At 32.3% G+C, this 23248-nt stretch overlaps 1 protein-coding gene across 5 annotated transcripts in view; it reads right to left on the bottom strand.

Annotated features, from left to right (window-relative positions):
* LOC140060667 (apoptosis-stimulating of p53 protein 1-like) overlaps positions 1-23248 on the bottom strand; it is a 53591-nt gene that overhangs the window by 29027 nt on the left and 1316 nt on the right. The window contains exons 1-4 of one of the 5 annotated variants that reach the window (XM_072106969.1): positions 21085-21093; positions 14009-14161; positions 13301-13417; positions 6545-6603 (exon numbers count right to left, since the gene is read on the bottom strand). In XM_072106969.1, the coding sequence (XP_071963070.1) occupies positions 6545-6603; positions 13301-13417; positions 14009-14159 (327 nt within the window). In that variant the 5' untranslated portion in view covers positions 14160-14161; positions 21085-21093. Of the gene's footprint in view, positions 1-1124; positions 1271-6544; positions 6604-7072; positions 7193-13300; positions 13418-14008; positions 14162-20107; positions 20175-21084; positions 21094-23248 lie in introns of those variants that run through there. The other 4 variants (XM_072106971.1, XM_072106970.1, XM_072106972.1 and 1 more) reach the window with 4 other exon arrangements.

Raw genomic sequence — 23248 nt, forward strand, 5'->3', positions numbered from 1 at the left:
TTATTTGTCGCAAAAAAAAATAAAATAAAGTTAACGTTTAGATAGTATAACAAAATATTATTTGTAAAACAGCAACTGACATTCAATAAAGGGTAAAATAACAATACTACAAATACTTGTTAAGCTATTACCAATTATGGTAAATCATTTAAAGCTGTCATTAACAAAGGAGCAGAATATAATATCCAGCTAAAATAACCAATTATAATATTAATTGGAATACTTGTACATGGCGATGTAAAATGCAACTGGGTCATAAATTGTTATTATTGAATTAGGCCATGAAGCTATTAATGATTAACAACATTAAGACAGCTATAATTTTGTGAATTGCCTCGTACAAGATGTAACAATTACGGAAAAACGTGACAACAACTGGCATAAAACAACAAAATCTTATACAGTAATTCATACAGTAGGAAGAAATATGTCAAATAAATTGAATAATCGGAATTGTGTGTTCTGTTGTCAAACTTGATTCGTATAAAATATACAAAACTGATTGCTCTCTGTAATTTATTTTATCAAATCTCAATCATAAATAACAATTTCTTGGATGGTTGAGGATAACATATAATATTTTAATTTTTTTTTTTTGAGGTACAGTACTAACTATACATGTACAATACTGTAGTGTGTAGCAATTAATTTATAAAAAGGTATGACTTGAATCAGAGCTTTGAGAATTGACAATTTGTACAGAAATGAAAAACATAAAATGAAACAAGAATATTATTACTGACTGTAAACGCAACAATAAAAATGTATAAATACATTCAATACTCTTTGAAAACAATGAAAAACATGTTATGTTTCTTGGAGTACTGCATGTACAGTAAAGGGTCTTTCACACCTGCTCCGGCACGGTTCCGGTCCGGCGACGGAAAATCCAATCGAACGTCAATGTTTCGTTTTTACGCAGCTACGCGCATATCGATTGGTGCTTGGCCGCGTGGAGCGTCGTGAAAACGAAACATTGGCGTTCGATTCGCCGGACCGGAACCGTGCCGGAACAGGTGTGAAAGGCCCTTAAGACATGTCCTAAGACATGTCCTAAACCATAGATATTAGTGCAAAATTTCAGTAACAACTAAAGTTTGAGTGAAAAAAGTTAAAATACTTACAAAAGTCAGTAATACTATGTGTCTCTCTCTTTTACAATAAATAAAATCAAAGCAAAGATATTTCAAACAATCACGACAAAGGCTGATGTCACACTGTTCTAGTTATCATTGTATTGTGAGATTTAAAACTGACAATAATCAGGAAAAGGATATTGGGAAAGAATAGCAAACAGGAATATAGAGGAAGTGATTGATCAACTACCTGAGCTTGTTGACCTTTGAACCACAAACCAGTATTACTTCCTGATTGGCTACTGAAATAACAATAAGTACTTATCTGACATAAGTACAAAATATGTCTTTAAAAAACCACCACTTTTTTTAGCCTATTGATGTAATTTTAGTAATTTTTTTTATTAATAAACAACGCTGGAAAATGAATAATAGAAAGTTTAGTTTTATGAGCAGATGAAGAATAGAGTAAAATAATAAAAGTTCCTAAAAATATCTGTGGTTTTAGTATGGTTATATTAGTGCATCCTATTGTTTGCTGTTTGTTTAAATTGTTTGTTATTTTGTGTGTGGTTTTCTATCGTTTCCAAATACTATAGTGAAGCCGTACCGTAAAGTGGCGTTTTACTTTCCCTTTTCTCTATTTCACAATACTTTACAATAGCAATAGAAAGCCTGTTCCTGCTGCATAGATAACAATATTAAATTATTTTTATATCGTTTGTATTGCTCTCTAAAAAAAAAAGTGTAATCAGTGGTGGTCGTTGATGAAAAAACATTACAACTTCCCAAAACGCTCTCAGGCAGACAAACATACTACATGCTACAGTAATTGACTACACATCACGAAAGGTCAACCAAAAAGAAGTTATTTTGAGTTTCAGGCAAAAGTTACACAGTGAAAACACGCTGAATGAATGGCAATTCGATTGGATATTATTATTTTCAGAATGATATTTAACCACTATGGTTATTTGAAAATTGTCCTGGTATTTCGTTTACAGACCCTTAGATGTTGGTATAGTGAACTCTTATAACTTAAGCTCTGTCTACACTATCAAACTAATTTGACAAAAAAGGTGTGATGTACCCAAATATGATAGTGATATGCCTAAATATGATATGATGTCACATGTTTTGTTTGATAGTGTAGACAGAGCTTTAGATTTTGATAGTACACCAAGATAAATTCTTTACCCTTTGTTTTGAAGAAAAATCCTACTGTATAGTACATTACTGCATTAAGATGTTCATTCTCATCTTGGTTGCTATGTACCTCAATAATAATAGTATTACACACAGGTCAGTTCTAGGTCAATGGTATTGATCGTGTCACTTTAGTACACCTTGCCATATGCCACGTTCAACACATCTAATCAAACTAATATTCATTTTATGTTATAATTCAATTTACAAACAGATCTTACAGTTCCAAAGCAATCACCGAGCAATTAACGTTGCGAGTTAAGTTACGGCAATTAATGCTGTACCAATAATAAGAAGAGATCATTACAATATATCAAATTGAAAGGACATAAAAGAAGTGATGTAAAAAAGATGGTTGAAAATAGCTACTTGTATTTTGTCTGGTTTTCAAGTTGGAGATTCTCAACAAAAAAAGTCATAAACAAAATTAAGACATACAGTACCTATCTAAAGCTCTGCCTACACTATCAAACTTTACTGTATGTCACAAAAAAAAAATGTGATGTACTCATATGGCCAGGTTGATGTGATATTACTACCATATTTGGGCACATCATTTTGTCAAACAATTTTGATAGTGTAGACAAAGCAGCAATCGTGAACTGTGTCTATAGTATTTTCAGTTACCTAACAATTACACCAGTTTTAGAAGACAATTTACCAAGATCAGTAACTAATCAAACATCAAACTTGATGCAGATTAAAGGATAGACCTGACGTAGATGTACTGTAGTGATTTTTGTCTAACGATGGCCACAGATCTTATAACGGCTTATATTTCGATTAACTTGCAAGCTAAACGTGCTGTCTTTTAAGTTGTCAGAGTATGATAACCATGTGTTTCATGTCATTTTTCATGAGATTTTGTATTGCGTGACAAACAAGTTACATATATTTTGATGCATGGCATACTGTAAGAACTTATAGTTTACTTTTATAAGATTATTTCTGAATGGATGAAAGCTGGTAATATCTAAACGTAGAGTAGTAGTTGTTATGAATTGTGGAATATATAGTGCCAGGTTACTAGGGAGTTCAAGCTTAAAGCTCTGTCTACACTATCAAACTTTATGTGACAAAATAATGTGATGTGTCCATACAGTATATGGACATGTCATATTACTACCATATTTAAGCATATCACTACCATATTAGGGCATCACACTTTTTTTTGTCAAACTAGTTTGATAGTGTAGACAGAGCTTTAGAATACCAAAATATTATGAGTGGGTAGCACGATCTATAAGAATATCGAAAAAATAAATTTCATCTGGTAAGTTGTTCTTTTTTAGAACATCTTTTCAAACGGGGCATCAGTTATTTAACGCAAGGACGATTATAATTTACATTTATTTAATTTGTTTATTTCCCAAACAAAGGAGAATAAAGATTGCAAAATGAAAAAAACAAATATCATTGGCTAAAGGGTTGAATGTCTTGGAGAAGTGGTGGCTAAGCATGTATGAAATTGCTATTAATAATAACACTCTCAGAGTGACAAGTAAGTTGTAAAGTAAATAAAGGTTACAAGCATCACACATCTATCTATTGGATGCTTCAGACCATACAATCCCTGGAGATGACCTAATCTACGCTTGATTAGGCCGACAGAGACGTCAACGCACCTTGACAATTAATTGATCAATCAGGTTACAGTACTTTCTAAATGTATATTAAAAATGTTAACGAAGTCAAACTGATTAATTTCTAAAAGCTGTTAGGGAATACTACACTGAAGACACGGATGAAGTTACCCATTAAACACAAGTTGTGGGGATGGGTTATCTAAGGTAAAAAAAGAAGTAAATACATTAATATTATATTTTTAACAATAAAAATAAAAGTTTATTATTTTTATTATGTAATTAATATTAACTGTAATATTTTTTTTTAATAGCGATCTGAATTATTATGCCTGATTTGATTTGGATGTATTTCCTACTGTGTTTACCGTAGCTTCTTATTTCAGTGTTTTGTATTTGTTGTTGTCTTGTTTTGCCTTGTATATGCTTGCTCTTCCAAGCTTGTTTGTTACATTCTTATTTATTTGAAATAAAAGTTCTCATAAGTTGTTATTTTGGTAGTTAATCTTTACTACTGTTTGTACTACAAAAGCACAAGAAGAAAGAAAAGATATTATGAGGATGAATGCTGGGAGCTATGACAATAAATATTGAATAATATCCTGACGGGTTAAATGATAGGCCAACGGTTAAACTTCACTGAAGTAAAATACAAAAATGACCTTTCCGCTCTATCACTCAGTAAATGAAATGAATGCATACAACCTGTTATCAAGTTTAGAAAATTATGGAAAACAACACAAGAAGATATAAAATACAAAGAAGTAGTGAGTTACACCACTGTCTAGTTCACATGTAAAGGCGTACGATACACCAGCCTTATGCTGTACAGTATGTGAACGCATCTAAATCGCATCCTATGGTTTGGCATTTAACCAGTGAAATCACTTTTGATGACAAATATGATGAAAGGCAAATCTAAAAACCAATGCTACCTTCAATCAACAATACATTTTTCATGATAATTAACAAGTACTCTATCTGTACAAGGTTTCACCATGGCATTCACCAGTTATAAGTAACACCACCTGAGTTCAAGTAATGGCATTCAGGTAAATTTCAAGGCAATAGCAATTTTAAAGCAAAATGATTTTAGTATTGGATGTTTTTTTGGTAAGCATAAAATAAATAACTAAATGTGTCAAAATTAAAAGGTATGTTTCATAGATCACAAATGTTAACATTCAAAGGTAATTTAAAACCATGCCATGTACTAAAACAAAATGACATTTACTCTATCTATGTGGAAATAAATGATATCATATTTAATACCTGTCGGTAGTCAAATTGTATTTTTTGGTTTGTATATCTGTATGCAAATAGCAAGTTAGTATTTGTATTTTTGGCACACATGAAGTAGCATAGTGACATACCTATATTTTAGCTAGAAACTTTAGTAGTAGACAAAAATCAAAATCCTAACACTAAAAACGTAGAAGACAATGGTTTGCAAATAGCAAGATAGCAAATTGTAAGAAATTACACAAACCAACAGTGGTGTTGGTAGTCTATGAGTGCTGCTTACCTGGATAAACCGACAATATAGCCTCTCTCTCCGAAGAGAGGATACAATTTACGAAAAAGAAAAATCCGTATATATAACATAGCACCCCTATCGGATAATGCACGCATCCATAACCACGCCCTCAAGAGGGAGCCATCCAACGTAGTAGCGTCATCATTTCTTTTCGTACTGCCGTTGTATCCTCTCTTCGGAGAGAGAGGCTATATTGTCGGTTTATCCAGGTACTGTAACCAGGCACGAAATAGATTGTTATTTATTATTAACCTACTGTACTGTAAGTAACATTTTCTTGGTATCAACAGCCTACCGTACCCAATCTTAAAAAAAATTGTATCATATCCACTTAAGATTCAAATCCACACTCTTCGCACACAATTAAAACATTTCAATTTTCATAGACTGAAATATCCTATACTGCAATATTATCATCAACAATTTTTGAAACATACCTACTACAGTGTACAGTAGAATGGCAAAATATTTTACTACAGTATTTTACCTCTAAAATCTAGTTTTACATTGTAAAAAATAAACAAATGGTCAGCTATATTACTGTATTTATACATACCTGTTGTATTGATATGGTTTACTTGTTGACTGGTGGTTTATTAATACTAAACTGACCTGTCATGTACCTGATTTGGTATACAGTACACTACTACTGTATATTGATTTTGATTAAAACAACAATTGCCTTTATTTTCAAGACTGTTTATTTGACTGTCCTTGGCAGGTGTAGCAGAAAGACCATGAATAATTAATGAGAATCAAATCTAGTTTTAAATGAGCATTTATCACCACTGGCTGTCTACTGATACAATAAGCAAACAAATATTATTGATTTAAGAATTTATTTATTAAATAATTGTTAAAAATAAAAGACGCTAATAAAAATGACAAATATTTGCGAACCGCTATTTCAAGACATAAAATGCATGCTTTTAGTAACAGAAAGTAGGTCAACAATATTGATATCGCAATACTTCTGAGGCAGTATAGCGCTTCAATAAGAGGCGGCAACACTGTCACATTACTCCGTCTGTACAACTTTAGCATTACTTAAAAGCCGGCAAAGATATACACATTAATCAGGTATTTAAACTATCCAGGTTTTTTATAAATACAATATATATATAAATGCATTTGTAAAATACCTTATTAATATCATGGTTTGGTGCATTCTTCATCATTGACATCTGATAAGATCTTCCTCCTATGAAAAAACAGAAATAATCAATTTAATCATTCAATCAAAGTAAACACAAAATTCTAGATTCTTTCTTTTATACAGTGACAACAATAATTCATTTCTGAACTTTTTATTTAAAATAAAATCCCTCACTTTAAAGCTTTTAGGGGTTTGAACCAAACATGGTTTGAAACTTCAAAGTTACAAGGTTATACTGAACCAGGTGTGATCCGAGATGTTTCCGGTCCGGCGCCAGCAAAACAAATTGAACATCAATATTTCATTTTTTTGGCGAATATCTATGAGTATTGCCTCATAGCTGCGTGGAGTGTCATGAAAACTAAACGTTCTATTTGTTTTGCCGACGCCGGGCCAGAACCATGTCAGACCTTTCTTACCCAGTATCATCAAATAAATCATAACTGGCAAATATTTAATTACTGAAAAACAAACTTAATTTAGATACTACAGATAACAACAAACAATTACATACTTTACAACTCTTTACACTTCTTGTTTCTTTTCAATAAATATTACATTCATTCAACTCGTTGCGGACTGACGACAACAATTCGGTTTTAAACTATCTTCAAATCCAAACACTGGTCTAGGCCTAACAGAACTAAACTCAATGGAACCAGCACTTCACCTGTAAACACAGGACATTAACTGTGATCATCTTTGGCCAATCATCTCATGAGGACATGTGGTTTCAAGGTAGCTTGGGTGATAGGAGTGACAACTGCTAGGTAATAAATCCAAACTTGAAACTTTTGTCATCCTGCCAAGCTATAAACTAAACTCAGCTTAAATTACATGAAACATGACCCTTTATTTATACTTAAAAAAAGAGTACAGCACTACAAAAAACAACAACATATTAACAATATTGTCAAGTAATATTTAATATTACTTAATAAAAATGTAACACTAAAGTTAGAAATTGTTAAAGAATTTAATAAACAATCTAGAAAATTGCAGTGTATATCAAAACATTTCAGGGCTGGAAATTCACCCAAGCAAACTAGCAAAAATTATAATTAGGTAAAATATTAGATTTCCATTACTAATGTTTGCTGGTTGTAACTTTTTCGAAAAAAAAAAAAAAGTAATCTAGTAGCAAAGGTACTTGCTTCATCTGCTAATTCAATTTGTGGATTTAATTAAGTTACCAGTTATAGTACTACAAATTTGCTTGCTGCTACAGTAGTAGCATTTTAGCAAAACTTGATGTGACATCACCAGGGCACACACCTTCCAACAATACTCCAGAGTTTTGTTAGGCATTTTGAAAAGGGTGTTTTTAAAACAACCCAACTAATGTAATACCTTAGATGAGAAAATTGTTTAACATTTGAATTTACTAAAATTAATATTTAAAAAAATACTTAAAATCCTCTCTGCATTTACCTAATCCAGGTGAGAATAAGATCTGTCATCAACTATTTAATAACATTTTAATGTTTATGACCAACTACTTTACCAAGTGTGCCAATTTGCTCTTTTTAAATGTTTTATTACTCAGACAGATGTATAACGTTAAATTAGGCCTCCAGCTGAACTCATCTAAAGCAACATTTACAAATGTTCACACGCTATTCAACATTAATTTACTTTGCGTTAATCACATATTCCTGGCCAGATTTGTCAAGCTTTTTATCCTAACCTTCTCTGTATTTGTATACAAACATATGTTTTCAATTTCATGCAATTGTATCGTATTGTTATTCAATCATGTTCCTCAATATAGAATACAATGGTGATAATAGATTCCAATTAAATTCTATGCTATAGTAAATTTTCTCCACCCTTAATTTAGGCTAAATTTTAAGATGAGATTTTCGTTAATTCCATTGTCGGAGTATAATTGGACCCTTAATCTTTTGCCGAAATTGGTACCCAGACGCCTTGGGACGATACTCTACTATACAGTAATATTAAGAATATCCAACATTAGAACTATTTCATGATATCAGAGCATGTTTTATCTAGACTCAAGGTTTGATCTCAATAAAATGTCTTTAATTATAAAATTTACATTCCATAATTTCATCAAAGGATTGACGTCACATAAAATTTGACCTCAATGGGAACCTACTGAATATTTATACAATATCACTGTTAGTATTACATTAAACATGAAATTTGTTACTCTATCCTAAACTGCTTGACCAAAACATTTGAGAAAGGCCACCTTTATTCCCTTTTCTTTAGTCATTCGGATACTGTATGTCGAGACAGAAATTTTTTTAGCAAAAAATATGTAGTTTGTAGACCATTTTCACAATTATGTTGCATCTGCGAGTTCATCATGAAATCGCTAATTAGATGATGCCTGTCCACACTGGACGGAAAACTGATAATATAAATTTAAATTAGAGATATTCAACGATTTCTTGATGAATAATAAATAAAACTGACCAGAACTTGATTCCTTTGTGTATAATAATGTCATAGTAAAATGAGACACTATGCAGCATTGTCTTTTTATAATAGTCAATAAGATAATTAATGTTACTTTTCATCATCCTCAAATGATATCAAATGACAGGATAGAGATGTAATGTGAAACATAGGATTTGAGAACAAAGAATACCATGTTCTTATTATTCATTTCATTTTTACTAATCTAATGTCATTGTGGACAAATATATGAGTAACGTCTAATGGCAGTTGTATGACATTATTGTCCACATGTGCAATTCAGTACAGTAAACACTGTCTACAGTACACTACAGTATCAAACTAGTTTGACAAAAAAAAGTGTGATGTGTACAAATATGGTAGTGATATACCCAACTATGGTAGTGATATACCCAAATATGGTAGTGATATACCCAAATATGGTAGTGATATGACATCATCGTGTCCATATGGGCGCATCAAGTTTGATAGTATTGACAGATCTTAAGGCTGCGAGACACAAATTATTCACACACTATTTACATACAGTACATAACATTACAGTAGTTATTGTTTATACTACTAAGTTATTATATGCTGGTAAACATAAAGTTATAAATTACACAGTAACCTAAGATTTTATTAATACTGGTATGAAAATATTTCATTGTCCACCGTATAACTATAACAACTTCCGTTCATCCCCCTCTATTAATTAAATTAATTAATTGAAATTGTTTATGGCTTGCCGATCTATGTTTTATATATATATATTTTATCTGTATTTTATTGTTAACCGTTTTTGATGTTGTGTTGTTTTATGTTTCAAACCTGTTAGTGGCGGTATTTATCGCTGTTGGTTTTGATTGAATAAAATAAAATAAAATAATAAGGGTATTTCACACCTGTTTCCAGTTAAGGTTCGTATACTATTGCACGTACAGCATTAGCATCTTCCCGTTTTCAAGACACGCCACGCATCTATATTTAAAGTAAAATGACTGCTGCATAGACAAACATTGAGATGCGATTTTATTATGGTGTGGAGGCAGGCAGGCAGGTGTGAAAGATGGCATTTTCAAAACATTGGATTGGAAGATGGCAACCTCTTACTCTTTCAAAGTAATTTAACCTTTTCTCCTTTTCATGTGTATTTTTAATACAGCAATAGACCATATCTTAATGTCCTATCTGAAAGACGAGGAAATTATATTAAATTGCCTAAGGACACAGACATGATTAGTTGTCTTAATGACAGAAAGAAACATTACATGTAGACTATGATTTGTCGACAGTGACTCAACTTATGCGTACATTAGCATGCACATATAGTCTTGCCGTTGGGTATGCACGCTATACTGTACCATAGCAATTTAATGTTTACTAGTAATGAGTATATGAATGCTTTATGTACAACCAGAAACCTTTTTATCTCTTTTCATTTCTGAGATATCAATCAATCACCACAAAAAGATAGAGAAAGAGATAAGTATATTGCATCCTAAGGATAATGCAAAAAGAGTACTTAAAGTAGATAAGTCAAAATAAAAAAAAAATATTTTCACTATTTCCCTTTGTAAAATGTTGAGGTCTATATTGTGCCTAGCTTACCTGGATAAACCAACATTGCTTATGTTGGTTTATCCAGGTAAGCAGCACTCATAGACTACCAACACCACTGTTGGTTTGTGTAATTTTGATTAATGCTATTGTTTTGACCCTTAATTTTTTGCCAAAATTCGTACCCAGACCCCTTGGAACAATACTCTACTATATACAGTAATATTTAAGAAAATATTTCATGATACCAGAGCATGTTTTAAGTCATGACTTTTTTATTATGCTATTTTAATTTTTTTAAATGGTCGTGTTCAGTTGTTAAAAATTCAATCTGCCGTAGAAATATCATAATCGTGGTTTTCTTGGCGTTCTGTGCGTGTAAACAGCGCCGGAACTTTCAAACTACAGTATCAATCTCACGTTTGCTATATCACAATAGTTACTTTATATTGGAAAGACCTTCATAAAAAATAAATCAATTTCAAACCCTGAATGTGAAAATTATGTTAGATTAATTGACAAACAAACTAATGTTTTAATTATCAAAATGTCTAAAAGACTAAAATGAATGAAATTATAATTGTTTAATAAGAATAGTATAATTAAGTATAATTTAAATAAAAGGCATTCAGTATTTGAAAGTTGGAACTTCAAAAAAATGTAAAGATTTAAATGTCAGTGAAGATATTTTTTCATACAACAATGCAGTCTTTTCACACTGAGGATACATGGATTGAAAAACAGATGAATTTTAAAATTTAATCCTAGTTAAACTATGTATGTTAGATTTCAGCATATAAAACCGGGTTGAGGTGACTTAAATAAAGAGCAAAGCAAGAATCACTGACAGCCTCAGGTTGTTATCCTTTGACATCGTTCCTCAGTTTCAGAACTAACGACTACATTACTGATTTGGCCATAATGAGAAATTTACAACCCTACAATATTTCATTTACAATTTAGTCAGTTTGCTAGAGTGAAATTAGGTGAACATGTTTACATACTTCATAGATAAAAACGAGGTTGAATTTGTTCTTAGGTAGGACATAAAATAACTCTTCCTTTCATCGTAAATTGGCATGCTATTTTGATAGAAATGTTTTTAGGACAAATTGCCTCAAGAACATATTTGCCACCTAGTTAGTTTAGTCAAAAGTATTCTACTGCAGTTACTACATTTTGTTATACTCTTTAAACTTATTTGTGCAATTAAACAAACTATACACAACTGTATTGCAGTGACTACTCTATATATTGACATTGCAACTATCGTATGTTACTGCAGTAGAAAATGTACAGTAGCTAAGTGCATTCACTGGAGTAGAATACTTTTTACATGATCCCTTTTTACAGCTTTTAATTTGAATTATAGAATTTAATTATCTGGTATTTTTGTATACGGTAAATTTTATAAACAGCTGAAACATTCATCAAATCAGGATTTTTGTTTTCATGTCTTAAATTCTGCTGTAATACCTGTCAAATGTATTTTGAAAACCTGACTAGCTGGAAAGACATTTGGATTACCACAGCACAAAATTCGTTCAGTTTTGGGCGACTACTATAAAATATTTCATAGAAATCAACAGAGCAGAACATGCATGACTACAAATTGTAGAAATTTAATGAGTATGCTCCCAAGATAAAACAAAGCTTTATTATCTATTGTATGAGCTACTGTACGGACTCATCAATCCATTAGCAATGAAATATCAGGAATTCCATTGCATCATATGTTTTATACATTATGTATTTCCCTATGAAATATGAATGGATACATTAAAGAGAACCACACATTGTAATTTAAAGGACCTAGATATTTTAATCTGCATAAATTATTCATAATCTCAGACAAGCAGGATAAATATTGAGGAATTAAGAGAAAATAAGTGGAATTAAGGGGTTGTAGGCTAATTCTTCCAGGAGGGAAAATAGGTGGATTACAGGGGTCATAGGTGGATTACAAGGGTCATAGGTGGATTTCAGGGGTCATAGGTAACTTTAAGATTATGGAGGAACCTATATTCACACACTCAATTGGAGAATCTTAGACTGATCCATAGACAATAAGGATGGGATGAACAAATTATCATTTCAAAAGACATTCTAAAGACACCAATGACCAATTAAAGATGATCTCTAATTGAGACCATGTTGTGCGTGTGCTCCAGAAGCACAAGATATAGCTAGCCATTCATTGACAGTGATTCTAATTATGGACCAAACTCTCAATCAAAATCGTTTTATTTAAAGAAGGGAGACCTCTACAGTACCAACCATGTCATCAATTTTTTGATCAAATTCTTTTTTTAGAATTATTAGTACACCTGCAGAGAATCTCTGCTCATCTGACCAGCAATACAAATTGTTTGATCACATAAAAATAGAAAGTAACACTTCTACTGAACATTACATTGGGGATTGAATAAATAAAATCCTTTGTTCATAAACCACAACATTTATATAAGGGATCAACCGAAATATTCCAGGTTAGAATTTTAGGAATTTGATGTATTACATTGTTTAACATACCAAGCTAAAAATAATTGATATAGCAATAACTTATTAATATTTATAAAATATTGACCATTTTCAGCATAGGTTCAAGGCTTAACTCAACAAGGTCTGGTGTACTAGTCCACCTCAAGTCACAAAATTTGTCTTACTTACAAATTTCTTTAAATTGACCAATGTTCAATGTGTTTTGTCATAATAAAACACTTATTTTTTCAAAATAAAAAATGTCAAAAATTCTTACCTGGAGAATACAGATTGTTGCCGTTCTCGTAACGCAGATAAAATTTCACTTCTTGAATATGAATGCCCCAATGCTTCAGTATATAATATATATTCTCACTGACCCCGATATGTCGTTCTGTAAAGATATAATAACACAATATTACCTATCAATCACTCGTAGAACACCAGGGGTTAATCAACGTAGCTTAGGAATGGCACCTGCAAATTCATATAGAACATCTTTAAATATTTGACATAAATACTGCTGTGATATGATTATAATCAGTCCCATAATCCTGGGGCAGGTAATGTACTGTATAATAACGTCCAGGGTTAAGTTCCCTCTCAAAAAAATAATTTGTCAGAAACACTTCAAAATGATGAAAAATAAAAAATACCTCTTAGATCCTATATTTTAATTATTTTTACTGTACCTACTAAATGAATGAACTAGTACACAAATAAGCCCTTTTTGGGAACTTGGGACTGTTAATGGGGTTAATCCTAGCCGAGCCCCTGGTCACCTCATATAAATTACAATTACCATATGGCAGAGTAGGGCCCTTGGTAAATCAATTTGGTGAAAAAAGTGTGGGATTATAGTATAGTTGGACCAGTGAACATCTCTCTGTTCGACATTTTAATTCTATGCTGTTAACACCAATTCTTATTTCAGTAATAGTAGCCTTTATAAAATATTCTGTCGATTTAAGAACAAAAATCTCACCACAGCCTCTCCAAATTTCCGCTAGATAATCAAAATCCTGGCCCTTAGTATCATAGGCGAAGTCCAGAATGTCTTGTGCAATAGTATGGTGCGTCACCGGGACCTCAATCACATCATTATGATTAGTTCCAAAGTGAACCTCTACGCTCATTTCTGAAAGAGAAAATCATACACATTTAACAGTCAGTATTGATTGACACTGTTGAGTAGGTTGGGGGAAATTTGTTATCCAACCAATTTGTTTGACATTGGTTGAAATACAAAATATTACAGAAATATATCCAAAGTTCCACTGAACTCCTAGCTAGCATAAACCTTGTATAAGTAGTAGACAACAAACATCACATTCACAGGGGATGTGGGAAGAGAGAGAGAGGGGGGGGGGGATGGGTTGTGGAGGAGAGACAGAACCAAAACAGAACATCCCAGCCTCTTTTTTAAGAAAATTTTTAATAAAAGCCATTACCTAGACAGTTTTACAATGTCATCACAGTTGCTTCATACAGGTTAATACAACTACCTACACATTTAGTAAGACTTTAGGTCAATAGCTAGAAGCAACTTATAAGGAATAATATGCAATGAACCGGAACTGATTTCTTGACAAAATCTTAGCTTCGGGTTTTAATTGAATGGTAAATTTAGAGATATAACTCAGAAATACACATGCTTTTAAGTACAATACACGGATTAAATGAGTCAGGGAATTTATTTCATCATAAAGAAATTGAAGGAAAAACAAATTTTTGATAATGATCAATAAAGTTATATAGTTACAAAGTCTAGCGACAGTGTTCGTAAATTATACTCTGCGGTCTCATTATAAGTGATCTTTATCTAAAATACTTTTTATACTTCAACTTAATTGATTCTGACAAAACGTGGTAACTAGTGTGGTGTATACAGTACCTCTAAAAATTCTTTATTCAAGTATTTTTTATGTTCCCCTATTCAATTTTAAAGTCATAAAAAAAACCAGTACTATAAATAATTCATTATAGTCATAAACAACAATGAAATTGTAACAATAGCTTCACTTATACTTATTTTCCTTTCCTCATTTTGATAAAGATGCCAATAAAAAAAAATATTGTAAAGTCTGTACCTAGTGGCACTGGTAAATTGTAAAAACTATGGACTACACCATTGGATTGGAAGGGTGTTCAATGATTTCCACTTTGCAAATTATATCTCGCTTCTCAAGGATAATACAATAGGCTTTTCTCAGTTTATCCAGGTGAGCTAGGCACAAAATTGACTAGGTAATATTTGAAAAGGTATTTACTGAAAAATATGGGTGTCAAAAAGGGTGGCCTTTCGTTTTGACACCCAAGCAGCTAGACAACTGTCAAGTTTTAAAATCCTTCTGTGCATGCTCAAAAACATGTGTGCATAATTATGTAGAAAAATTATTGAAATTCTCTATTTTAATATTATATAGTTTTGATGATGTTGAAGATTACTGAAAAATATAGCAAGTTGCAAACTAGTCAAAAATATAAATGCTATTTACGTTGGAGAAAACACCATGATATATTACATACACACATTTAACAATATTTTTAGGAACAAAACAGTAAATACAACAAATAAACATTACCCTATCTTTTCTTTGAACAGATCGTTGGGTTGTCAGCACAAACTTAAAAGTTCACAGAAGAACTGTACTAATGTAATAGAAGAGTAATTACCTTTCAAATTATGATGGAAAGAGTTAATTAACTTCAAAATACACACATTCCTCCATCTGTCTTGCTTTTATTAAGTACATCACAGTACTCCTAATAATCCTTTCATTGTGTTTTACTATAAACAATCTTAGAACTAACATAAACACCAAGCTCTTAAAAATCAGATTCTGCTCAGGTCATGGCAACTACTACAGTTTGATCAACATGTTACTTTTGTTTCCAATTCCAACATGGTTACTAAATTTCTAAAATTAAAACTTGGAATGGTTTTATCGTGACATGCATCCCCGCATGCATCAAACAGAAAGCCAAGTACAGGATGGGAAACATGCTTTATAAACTAAAGCTCTATCTACACTATCAAACTTTATGTGACAAAATAATGTGATGTGCCTATATATGGACATGATGATCTCATCACCACCATATGTGCGTGTATCATGTATTTGGCACATCACACTTTTTTTTGTCGAACTAGTTTGATATTGTAGACATAGTGTAGACATAGCTTAGACAGAACATTAGATTTGAACCAAGGTTCTTGGGATTGGAAGGCAAGCAGCAAACCACAGTGCCACAATTACTACTTCAATATGCAAATGTCATACTTAACCCAACTCAGTGTTTCTGAATCTACCAGATACTCTCCATATTTAAAACTGGAATCTTGGTTGGGGCGACTTTTTCTCATTCTCACAGATTTTCTCATCTTATCGTTTCAAATTAATTAATACATTTTCAGTATATCACCGGGCGGTTTAGAATTTGTTCTGTGCCTGTGGTGTGTATTATATATTGTCATAGTTATATACTGCCTATAAACATTTTTTTTGAAATACAAGTACAATATTAAAATTACGCTCAAAATAACTTTCTTTTCTTTTTTTAAACTTAAATTCCAATGAAGCCAACAACAATAGTCCATATGGAATACCATGCAGATGCTGGAATTTGTTAACATTGTATTAAAAAAATCAACCTTAAAAAAAGTCAAGCTAATCCTTCATTATGAATTATTCCATTAATATTATGATGATGTAATAGAGTGTAATGATAATAACAGAAGTCATTGAGTCCCCACTGAAAAATCAACAATTTACCTCCACTTGAAAATTCCACTGATATCGTACTGGTGCCAGGTACGTTTTTTATTTATTTTTATTTTTATTTTATTTTATGTCTTTAGGCAATGTGGCCAAGGATTACCAATAGTGAATTAATCACTGTCCTATCAGATAGGTGGTAATCCCCCTGATACAGGGGCTATTGTGTGAATCAGTTCACCGGGGTAACCCCCTACTCTTTTTCGAATAATGAACTGGGTTTCTTTAAAGTACACACAGGTTATAACTGTGTACACTGGACCTACGGTTTATAGTCCTTATCCGAGAAGACTTGTTCCACCACCAGAACTAGGAGCGAGTCGGCCTCGAACCCTTTTACATCCATTCCAAGTCTTATTTATATAAAGAAGAACAGGAAAATTCTTTACAATGGCAAAATATTTCTTGTTTCTAAAAACTCTTTAGCCCATTTCAAACAGAGCTGCAAGACGGTAATATTGCGGTAATTTGTGAATGCCAGCCTATGTGTGAAAGGGTAAAAGCCCCTTAATGCCGTCTTCCGTTAGACCACCGCAATTCTATGTAAAAAGGGCATAGAATTCAAGAAAAACTGATGAAATTGAAACGAGTATTAAAAAGGAAACTTCTCCATCATAAGTGACAAGAATGACAAAAACCTGCGGAAACCCATTAACAGACATGACACTACCACCAATTAATGCATGATTCTATTTTACAAATGTTTGATTTCATTTTCAGAACATGAAAAATAATTTTGTACTAAATAAAAATATTAAAATCTCTAAGCTGAAGACAATGTATAGCTGTATAGTAGATCACAAGGGTACATACATCACATGGTAACATAGAGCTACAATGTTCTATGTATAAAGTGTAATGTAATGATTTACACTTTCTACAGTACAATAAGTATACAGTAGTAAATATGTTTAAAAACTTACCGATAATTAAAGTAGTTCTACTGACATAAGCTCTCCATTTTTAATAATGAATGCACATAATTTGAAAAACATTCTTTTACAATGAGACAGTCTGATCTCAATTTAACAGACATTTATTGCATTTAATTTGCATAAAGCTATTATTAAATATTATGGTATGAGTAATTGGCTATACTGGAGTTTATGAGCGATACGTGCTGTTAAATTATATAGTGTATAAAAATACATTTTTATTTTATATATACACTACATGATAATGAAGATTATTACAAACAATGCACAAAACAAGACAACCACCAGTGGTTAATCCATATCTATTTAAAATAGGGGAAAGGGGGTGGGGCCAAGGGGTGGGGCCAGGCCTGGGTAGTGCGCACACATACAAATGGTATAAATGAAGTGCTCAACTGAGCCTAATGTCTACTCTTTTGCATTGTGAATTTAGAAATTTAAGGGTTGGGGGTTTGGATTTGCCTGTCTACACTATCAAACTTCATGTGAAAAAATAATGTGATGCACCCATATATGGACATGATGATGATGGGCCCTCTGGGAGACCAGTCTTTGACTGAAGAGGTTACCCAGTATAAATATAAATTTCAATCAATCACTATCCTATTTGGGCACATCACACTTTTTTGTCAAACTAGTGTAGAAAGAACTTTAGATCAGAAGATTGTACATGTGATAACATGTCATGTTCCATACCACAACACTTGAACAACAGAGGCTCTGATTCGTTCCCCAGGAATACGATTTTCTTAGTCTAGTCCGACTATAGCTTCTTAACAATTCCCCAACATAGATCATCATATTTTGCAATAATTTTTTAGTTTTGAAACGTGATAGTTCAAAGAAATAAAATTGCATCTACTGCGTGTACCACTAGGTAATAAAAGTGGAAAATAAAACAAGAATTCATCATTCAGGTAACTACTACTAGCCTAGGGTAAGCCAGACGAATGCAAATCCACTCGCAATTAATAGCTTAGTACTTTTAATTGAGCTAAATATCAATGTTTACATAAAACACTTACTAAGAGATCGTAATTGAAATTTATCAATACTCGCACAATTAAACTCAACAGTTGCATTTATCAGGCATAACACTCAGCGTGACTAATTAAATGGAATTTAATAATTGATTAACAGCTATTTAATCATTTATTTACTATTCTAAATTCAATTCAATTAATAAAACATGCATTTGTTAAATCTTAAATAGTGTGGTTCAGTACCAAGTATATCACCATGCTTGAGTATTTTTATTTTATTTTATTTTATTTCATACTCATCCAACAGCGAGTCAATTACAGGATGGATAAACTATTTAATAATTTCACAAGACAAACATATACACAAGATGCTCTACATAAACAAAGACTTATTATTGAGTCTTTGGGAGTGGAGTTGTAAATTGTCATGAGAAAAAACCCTGACATATGACAGGACTTGAACCCAGGACCCTTAGATTGGTAGCCAAGCATCATAACCACCAAGCCAGAGCTCCACCCCTAATTTTTAGGGAACATTCCTATAAATTTCACAAATAGTAATGCATAAGAAAGAACATCAGCACTTCATTTCACTACTTTAGGCCCTGAGCTCCACCTATTTCAAAATCCTGGATAGCCACTATTGTATTCCACCAGACCCCCATGGGATTATACAGAGCATGGTATAGTAAACTCTCCCAAAATTGTGATGGACCAAAAAGTCCCTATAATCAGGTCCGTTATAATCTCTAATCTCCTTCCCCTCTCAGGCGCCCCACCCTCCCCAGGTCATCTGATTCATGAAATGTGCTTTGTATTCTGCTTTCAAGTAATTAGATAATTCACCAAACTATTACAATAATTAGCTAATATTTATGTAAACTACAAAATTAATTATTAATTCACATAACATTTTAAACAAAATTGTGCTTAATTAAAGCTAATAACATTAATAAATGTAATTTATTGTATTATTTCAAAATAATTCAATGAAATATTAATTGAAATAATATTGATATTGAACTGTACAAATTAGTAGGCCTACAACAAAACTTTTATTACTAATTTTAATTCTTAAGTACCTTAACTGAGTGAATTACTACAAAATTAATTTAATATTCAATCAAGGTCTACAAATTAAAATAAATTTGCACCAAACACTAATTGAATATTTTATGAAAATAAACTGAATTTGAGTTTATCCAATAAGGTTTATTTAATACCTATCTTAACGCTAATTGCCTAATTGCATAATTCCTAATCCTCAGTCATTTTACAACACCTGGTAGTAGACAATTAAACCAATAACCACAATTCTAAAACAAGTGACTAATAAACTAAATAATAATCAATGACTTGTTCATAAAAATTAATAACAGATACTCACCGTTTGTTTTAAAAATCTCAACAGAAAAGAATAATTACATTAACAATATGTTCATTGCAACGAAGCATACGATCAGAGGATGCGACTCCCTTTGTAGGTAGAACCGTACGAATATGTAATCTACGATAGCAAGCTTGATAAAACGCAATTATTGATTCTCTCATCGACGTTAAAGTGTCATATAATATTGGTGAATGCGGATGACATAGAGTAACATAGCCTTGGGTTGTAATATTCCATTGATTACACAATACAAGAAACAGCTCATCAAAAGAGGTAGAAAATATTCTAACTTCACAATCAATATTGGAAGAAGAAAAATTTGCTGGTGTAGTATGCATCAACGGTTCGCATGCTTGTCGACTTATTAACATAGTCGTCTGGAGAGCCATTATACTTGTATTGAAAACTGTTTTTTTTTTAACGATAATGAGATTTTGCCTTTTAGGTATGAAGCAGACGACGCTATGTACACACTCATGATCTTGCAGTAAATAGCTATTAATATGCATGCTAAAAGATTGTATAGAATTATACTGTAGATTAACCATTAATTTAGGAGGAATATGGTAACAAACCAATTATAATGCAATAGTAAAATGTAAGTTCTGAACTTAACCTACTGTAATAATGTTTAATTGCTGCATTATGTCTGCATTAAGGGCAATGAGCTGGGGGAGGGGGATTTGTTGTGGTGCTGTTGGTATTGCAATCTTGCCTCATACAGGAAATACCACCATCACACAAAATCATGCTGTAAACAAGATTTAGGAACATGCTGTATGGTTGTTCCCTCATTTTTTCTGTGGCCACCTTTATTATTTAACCTCTAAAATTTTGCTGGACCCAGAATAAGGTAATATTACATTAAGAACATGTTAACAGTAGATTATATTAAACAATGTATGCCACATAGGTAGGAAATAACATACAACAATTATACAAAATCTATATAAAAATATCAATGCTAAACTTACTTTGAAATATAAAAATATACTGTATTATATTTTATAAATAATTTTCAGCTTTACTACGATTAATTCCTTCAGTATAAAATCACTTTTAAAGAATGCACTTAAAGTTCCATCTACTCTAGACATGTGTCCTGGTTATGATTCGACGAGCTCAACGAGAAACATGAACAGAAGGATTAAGCTTTGATTTGTATGATTTAAGGCCAAAATCTGACAACATCTCCTTGTGTTTGAAACTATGAATGTGCATCCTTCGTCAGAGCCTAGGGCTTAGGCGGTCTAAAGCTAGCCAAGGCAGCATGGTAAACAACAGCAAACACAAGTCAATTCTTTCATAGAAAAAAATATCACTGGTAAGACTATTCTCCGGTTCTCAAAGGTGCCTGACCTAATTGCAGTCTTTACAAAACGATAATTATTGTCCCTCCGAATGTGTGTACATAAGATATATTCTCGATGGCAAGAATATGTTCAACCATGTGTGAGTTACTATACAATTATATCAATCAGCTACTTAAGTACACTTAAAGGCATTTATATTAACTTTGTAGGACAAGATTGTTGATTTAGTACTTAAATAACAACAAAGAAATTAGACGATTCTAGTTTTTCATGCAAGCCTTTTGATGAAGATCAAACGAAAAGATGAAACACATAGAAATACAGTAGAACCCCTCCATTAGGACACACCTATTAAGGGGACACACCTATTAAGGGGACACACCTATTAATGGGACACACCTATTAAGGGGACACACCTATTAAGGGGACACACCTATTAAGAGGACACACCTATTAAGGGGACACACCTATTAAGGGGACACACCTATTAAGGGGACACACCTATTAAGAGGACACACCTATTAAGGGGACACACCTATTAAGGGGACACACCTATTAAGGGGACACACCTATTAAGGGGACACACCTATTAAGGGGACACACCTATTAAGGGGACACACCTATTAAGGGGACACACCTATTAAGGGGACACTTTCCTGTTAAACCAGGGAGATGTAAAATAATTTTACATCTCCCTGGTTAACCAAACGAGGGGAAATGTGATTTTTGGGTCCCAAAGGTTCTACTGGTGGAACTTTAGATATTTGAAAGAAAATAAACAGAAGGAATTCACAAAAGTTTGTTCTTTTCTAGATTTAGCTTCACATATTATACAAGAAATAACCAATTAAAACAGGGCAGTTTTTTTCCTATGTGTTTATTTATGATACAATAGCCGTATTTAAAACAACAGGTTTTCCCAAAATGAGTAGCCGCCACCACCTCTTCATTATTCATCCCATGGCAACGAATGACTTTTCATTATTTTTCAATCACACTTTAAAATAAGAACTAACTATAGTTCAAAACCAACAATTCAACATGGACTCTTGAAACAGTAATAATTAAATCATTACATAGTAGTATGAAGCTAAATGGAACGGTTTGTGATAATAAATCACAAAAATGACAGTTAATTTCTATAACTTAAACTGTATTTACGATTGAATCTGACAGGTCTAAGCTTTTGCATTAAATGTCTAAAGCTATGTTAAATTTCTTAAATCATCTTGTGATGTACAACAGAACATTTCTGTACTTAGAATTTTTATAGCATAGTCACAGTTCAGAGGTAATTATAGCTCCATGGTCACAGATTAAAGAGAGGAGGAGGGGGTCATTGGTGTAAAGGCTATGAGCAGTCACTGGCTAAATCCAGAAGGCCCCTGAGTAGGGTCTAGAGGTAAAAACAGGCATTAAAATATGTCAAAAAGTGCTAAAAACGTCTAAGGCATCCAGCGTTGTACTTATCCACTTAGGTTCCTTAAACCAGGTACCTCAAGCATCTGTTACGTCACTGGAAGGTGTGCAGAGGGAAACAACCACCATGTTACACTGCCAGATGCACTTAAGAAGAAGCCTACAGTAAGTGTAGCAGTGTAACAATGTTTAAAATTAGTACAGAGCACACTTTCAATGGATTCTCTGAAAAAAATCTCACAAAACTAAACATTTCTTGCAGTCATAAGGTACCAAATTCTTTTTTTTTTTAAATACTTTTGGAATAGTAGACTTTCTGAAAAATAACACATACTGTATTGGGAAAGTTTCGTTTAATAATTCTCCTTTTTTTAAATCACCATCCATCCTATTTCAAAGTGTGATG

This window comes from Antedon mediterranea, chromosome 10 (genome assembly GCF_964355755.1).
Source record: "Antedon mediterranea chromosome 10, ecAntMedi1.1, whole genome shotgun sequence".
NCBI lineage: Eukaryota > Metazoa > Echinodermata > Crinoidea > Comatulida > Antedonidae > Antedon > Antedon mediterranea.